At 49.5% G+C, this 6,000-nt stretch overlaps 1 protein-coding gene across 6 annotated transcripts in view; it reads left to right on the forward strand.

Annotated features, from left to right (window-relative positions):
- The window catches only part of NDRG3 (NDRG family member 3), a 63,879-nt gene extending 57,879 nt beyond the window's left edge, over positions 1 to 6,000 (forward strand). For 4 of the 6 annotated variants that reach the window (XM_069808535.1, XM_069808516.1, XM_069808526.1 and 1 more), the window contains 5 exons: positions 1,103 to 1,150; positions 1,833 to 1,868; positions 1,961 to 2,012; positions 3,897 to 3,935; positions 4,441 to 6,000. In XM_069808535.1, coding sequence (XP_069664636.1) covers positions 1,103 to 1,150; positions 1,833 to 1,868; positions 1,961 to 2,012; positions 3,897 to 3,935; positions 4,441 to 4,619 — 354 coding nt within the window. In that variant the 3' untranslated portion in view covers positions 4,620 to 6,000. The remainder of the gene's footprint in view (positions 1 to 1,102; positions 1,151 to 1,832; positions 1,869 to 1,960; positions 2,013 to 3,896; positions 3,936 to 4,440) is intronic. The other 2 variants (XM_069808560.1, XM_069808544.1) reach the window with 1 other exon arrangement.

Here is a 6,000-nt window from a genome sequence, read left to right on the forward strand (position 1 = left end):
TTCAAGTAATGAATTACTGTTCTCTTGCTGTTGTGCTGAGGCTACCTGGGGTTTAAAAATTAGCAGTGTGACTGCAGTTCCTGTGGTGGGGAGTCACATAGAGCTCTGCGGAAGCACTGCATCACAGGGAAGGCAACACTTCCTGTTGTTCTCTGCAGACATCTATAACCCCCTTCCCTCTCAGCACAGTTAGAAATGGGGCATGGCACAGTGCAGTGTGGTTGTGGTGGATGTTGCTCCTCCCCTTCAGACAGTGATTGTGGGGAAACCAGGGATTTGTGAACAAAAGCAGCTGTCTTAAGAAACTGTGGAAGAGTGTAGGAGTCTCCTAAAGCAGTAGCTTGGACCTAGGAGCTGTGCATGGAGAATTGCTGCAGGGCTTTTTCTGGTCATGGCCTGTTGCCTTTTCATCAGTCTGGTCTGGAAGTCTGTTGCCTTTTTATCAGTCTGGTCTGGAAGTCTGAGACATTCTACAGGTTTTGACTTCTGCTAGGATACTATCCCTGAGGATTCTCATTGCTTCCTAGCCACAGCTGGGGGACAGGATGGGGTCTTCTGGATCATGGCTTGCCGATCTGGCTGGCCAGGTTCCCAGCTCATGACAATCTCCCCTGCTGGGGTTGCTTTTCCTACAGGGTCCCCACCTATTCCCTTTTCGCAGCAGCCTTACAGAGAAGAAGTGGCTGTGGCCTCCTTGTCTGGCTAGCGGATTGAGTGATCTCCCTCCGGGCTGCACTGCGCAGAAGTCTTCTTCCCTCCTAGTCTTGCTGTTGGAGCCCAGAAGGTGCTCCAGGGTTTCACGGCGCATCCCCCAAACCAGAGGATGATTTCCCTTGAAGTCACAGCCACATCTCAGAACAGTGACATTCTGTCACCACAAGGTCCCCTTGGATGGGAACACCTGCTTTTCCTCCCTGCCTCTTTCGATCATTGTTCTCCTCCTACATGCCCTCTGCTTTCTTGGTCAGTCCTTCTTGGCCCCAAAGAAGCTCCCATTGCTGAAGACAGCCACTGCCTCTCATGCAGCTGCCTTGCATTTTACATCTGACTCTTCAAGTTTTCTGTGTTATATCATGTCCCTCTTTCCTCCTTTTTTTTTTAGGTTGAATGCAATTCACGTCTTGACCCAACCAAAACTACCCTTCTGAAGGTGAGTGCCACTCCAGGATCATTCCAGCCTGCACAAAGACATTATTTTTGCTGAGGCCAGCTCCACTTAGGTTTTTGCCTTCAATACATTTAGTTTTAAGAAGTTTGTGGACAGTCATTCAGGGCTGTGTACTCTCCTGCCTGGAGTCAGACTTGGGAGAGAAGAGTTTGTCAGGGTGTCCCTGAATCCCTGCTCTATGGCTACTTCCTTGTTATCTTCAACCAGCAGGGAAGACCTCCTGAGAGTTAGCAGAGGTGCCCTGCTTCCACCCTGCTCTCTGCCAGCAACAACATCACTTTTTCTAGCTTTACACCAGTCCTTCCCATCCTCACCTATGGCTCCGCAGTGTGCCAGACAGCTGCTGTATAAAAGTGCAAAGTGACAGGTTTGGGAAGAGTGGCAGGGGAGCCGGGACAGTGAAGGGTTACTCCTGGGCTTCTACAGTATGGCCTGAGATCACTCGGTAATGCGGCCTCCAAGGTGCTGGGTTCCTTCAGCAACAGGTTCCCAGAAGAGATATCACCAGGCCTTGCTTTTTGGCTTTAGAGACAAGGTGGTAGAAGTGTGCCTCATGTAGCAGTGCAGCCTGGTGCCATCAGCCCCGGTGGGGTGGGCAGTTCTGGCATGGTGCTGGGATTGTCCTCCTGGGGTGGTTCAACCTCCCTTTTGTTTCCTGTTGCAGATGGCTGACTGCGGGGGTCTGCCCCAGGTGGTTCAGGTGAGAAACGCCTCTTGGCTCTCCCACGGCATTTGGGTTGTACAAACGCCCTTGTTCTGTTCACACTAAAGCCACACTTTCTGTTTCCACAGCCTGGCAAGCTGACTGAAGCCTTCAAATACTTTGTACAGGGAATGGGCTACAGTAAGTGGCAAATACAATTTTCTGGTTTGGAGCAGTTTTGTTGTAAAGGGAACTCAGCCTCTCTGGTCCATCTGAGCCCATTGGCATCTGTGTCCCCACCTGTGAGTTAGTGGTTGCCGGGAAATCCATTCACACTGGAAAATCAACTAGAGTTCTAACAAGCCTTAGCAAACCAATGCTGTTCCCGGACATGTGTTTAATCCGCACTGCAGCTGGAGCGGTGATCCCTTTACGGTTGCTCTGGTGTTGTTAAAACCTTTTAAGTCCATCTTTGTGCTAGTCCAGAAAAGTGTGCTCCCAAGAATGGGGAATCTTCTGAAATCTTCTGTGCATACCTTCTCCAGAGGGGAAGGATTTAGCAGTGCAGCCTCACAGGTATGATAAGTACATGAGAGCTCCTTCCTTTCTCCTTGGACATACCTATTTCTTTCAGACTCTCACCAGGGGTAAGCAATATCTCAGAATGAAACCCTCTAATGGCAGAACAGAGAGCTGGGTGACTTCTGAGACACCCAGGGAGCCCAGAGGGAACTGTGCTTTGATCCCATGCATGCCATGCCCTATGGCTTCCTTCTTGTGCTTGGAGGCAGAAGACATTGTCTTCTGAGTGTGTCAGGCTGACAGCTGTTCAGCTCCCCTGCCCTCAGCACTCCAGAGACTGGGGGACTTCAGGAGAATGGCTTCTCAGTGCACTAAAGCAACTCTGTCTCTATTGCAGGCACCTTGGCACAGCTTTGTCTTGCCTGCCAGGGGCCAGGGCTATGAGTTCCCTTCTGTGGATGATGAACCCTCAAAAGCTGGAATCATGGGAGGGGTTGGTTCATGTGGCTGGTTAACCACTAAGCATGGCCACTGTGGTAGCCGTGACACTCCCAATGGTCTCCACACGGCCAGAACTTTGCCAACTCATGGGCATCAGGACTCAGAAGAAGCTGTCCTTTTCCTTAGAGCTATGTGTAGTTGACATGAACGTAGCAGGACAATCATGTTCTCCAAGGCTGGCCAGAAGGGCCTGGTCCTGCAGAGGAGGGTGACATGTGAGAAGGCTCCCTCAGCCTCACAGCCTGAGAGCATTTCAGTGTTCACTTCTCTTGTGTTCCTGGCATTAGTAAAGTCAGTAAGTGCTGTCATCAGAGCAAGGACTTCAGCAGCACTTTGGGGGTCAGTTCTCTTGCAAATAGGATGCGCAGCACTGAGAAGGACAGGGGGTAATTTTCTACTTCTAGAATTAGTAGCTACTCCCAGAATGGTTTTCCTAACTTCAGTGGGCAAGACTGTGTTGGCACTGCTGAGCTTGGCCAGCAAGTCCTCTTCTCAGGGAGAACAAGAGAGAATCAAATAGGCAGCTTGCCATTTCTAGAAATGCACAAGCCAGTTCCTCAACAGCTATTCTTGTGCCTTCTGCACATTGGCTAAAACAGTTGGACCTGCCTGTGCTGACACTGCAGGTGGAAGGTAATGCCTTGCAGTAGGCTTGTAGCAGAAATCTGATGCTGTCAACTGAATGAAGGACATGAATTTCTGTTCCGTATCTGGAGTTACAGGGTGTACCCTAGTTTCCCCGCCACAGGAAGATGACATCTCTGTTGAGCAGTTGTGGTGTGTACAGTGGAGAGGTAGGGTCACCAGGTGCATTCCAATTTCCAGCTAAAGGCATTGAAGAGATCTGGCCCTGATGGATTTTTGAGTCAGCTTGGCATCTCCCCAAGATGCTCATTAGCAGTTGTGTTCACAAATACTGGGAGCTTTCAGCACAATGTGTGAGCTGGGAGTGGAAGGGAAAGTAGCTGGGGATCCCAGGAGCAGTGCAGCTGCTAGTCACACACTGCAACTAATTGGCTCTTAACTGTATTCATCCCTTTCCTTGTCTCGTGTTGTTTCCAGTCCCTTATGTGCAGCTCAGCCATCTAAGCACTGAGTCAGGTACCTTCAACTGTGCATCTGCCTCAGCCCAAGTCTGTGTACTGAGTTGAATGATTCTTCGGGTGCATTGCTCTGTCTCGGCATGTCCTGCTGGCCTGCTGTGGGCTAGGCTGATTCATTGTACAACTTGTATGCTATGTTTTTTTCACCTTTCATTTGTATTTTGTTGATTGTTGCATGACTTCAGCTCTGTGGTTTTCTAGAGTGATGAGACTGACTTTCAAAAGGTCATCTACAACAGCTGCCTTGGTTTGCACAGACACTCACCATGACTGCACTTGCAAATGATCAGTTACACTTCTGGCATTTGCTCACCTTGGACCTTTTGAAATTGGGCCTTAAACACCTTGCTTTAGACATGCAAATTTTGGCAGTGAAGAGTGAGTTTTCTTCCTGAGGGTAGAGCTCTTTTTGTGCTTACCCAGTGACACTTATCTGAGTGACTGTGATACTTGCTCTAGGAACTTTCTCCTTTTCTAAGTCCCACACTTGCTCTTTCTTGCAGTGCCAGCAGCTAGTATGACCAGGCTGATGCGCTCCCGTACTCACTCCTCCTCTAGCGTGGGCTCTGGCGAGAGTGTCCGCAGCCGGTCTCATACTAGCAACCATGGTGAAGGAAGTGCTGGAACCCCAGAAGGAATTGACCTCCAGGATGCACCTCAAACCATGGAAGTATCCTGTTAGGCAGGAGCCCCTCTTCTGGATTCAGACAACTCCACTCGCCCCCACTGAACCCACTCAGAATCTAGCATTTCATCCAACATGGCATTAACTGTTCTTTAACTTGTGCATGCCCATCTGAGCTGCCACCTCCTTGGTAGTCTGTACTTGGCATTACTTTGGTCCTTTCTGTATGCCCTTGGCATCAGAACCTCTTTAAAACTCGTTAACATTCTGCGGTCTTAGTAAGTCACGTTACTGTACATGCTGATACCATCTCCTGTCTGTGCTGTGTATCAATCCAGATGACAGCCATTGTCTCCCCTGTTCATTTAAATATAATTTCCGTGGCTTTGTGAGGTTTAGAATTGCTTTCTAGTTGTGCTTCTGCTAAAGGATCCTTGTGGTGCAGTTGGTATAGCATCTGTGGGATGTGGGAAAGCAAGACCATGATGATATGAAACTCCAGGCACTGGAGCAGGTGATGCTCTTTGGCAGAGCTGTGCCTGGAGTGCAGAACCCACCAGAAGGTCTTTGTGTTCCCAGGACTCTTGGCGTGCCAGGCAGCCATGGGGAAAACAAATGGGCAGAAATACTGTCTTGGTCTCATCTCTGTATGTGTGTTAAGAAGGAGCAGAGTGATTTCTTACCTGAGCCTCCTGAAAAGCAAAAGCAATTAACAAGTCAACTTAGACTAACCAAGGTGCACTATTAACCGAGTACAAGGGATTAAACTACGGCAGCCCTGGCTTCCAGACCACCTCTGCTGGCCCTCCCCCTCTCCTGCAGGAGGGCCAGATGCATTAACACCTAGTCACTATTCTACTCTGGCACAGGTGAATCTTTAACATCAAGTAGGTTGTGAAGTGGGCAGCAGTGCCCCTTGCCAGGTGGAGATCAGAAATCTCCTGCGCTGCCAGCTCTGCTTCCCACTGCTGCCAGCCCCAGGCAGAGTGTCTGCACAGGGTATTAACTGAGGCTCAGGAAATACCACTGAATGTAATGATGGCCAGCAGACCCATGTTTATGTGAGTCAGGTCAGAATTGTGAGCAGTGAATGCCTCTGTGCAGGTACTATTTACTGTCTTTGTGGAATTCACAATTCTGCTGCCTTTTTACATCTGGCCAGGTCACAGAGGGCGGGAGGCAAATGCCTGCTGCATGCCAGGGTCTAGCTGTTAATGGGAGAAAAGGGATGAGTGATCAGGCTACTACAGGTCTCAGCAGATGAGCAAAACATCCTTTCTTAACTGTTGAGCAGTCCTGACTCACTGGGAGCCAGCTCCTCTGAGGGTCACGCTCACATTCTGCTCCATTTCAGGTAGGGAATGGGACTGGTAGGCTCTGCCTGAGGGGGACTTTGTACCAGTTACTAAATAAAGCTATAACTGAGTTTCATTGTTAA

Source organism: Haliaeetus albicilla, chromosome 2 (assembly GCF_947461875.1).
Source record: "Haliaeetus albicilla chromosome 2, bHalAlb1.1, whole genome shotgun sequence".
Classification (NCBI taxonomy): Eukaryota; Metazoa; Chordata; class Aves; order Accipitriformes; family Accipitridae; genus Haliaeetus; species Haliaeetus albicilla.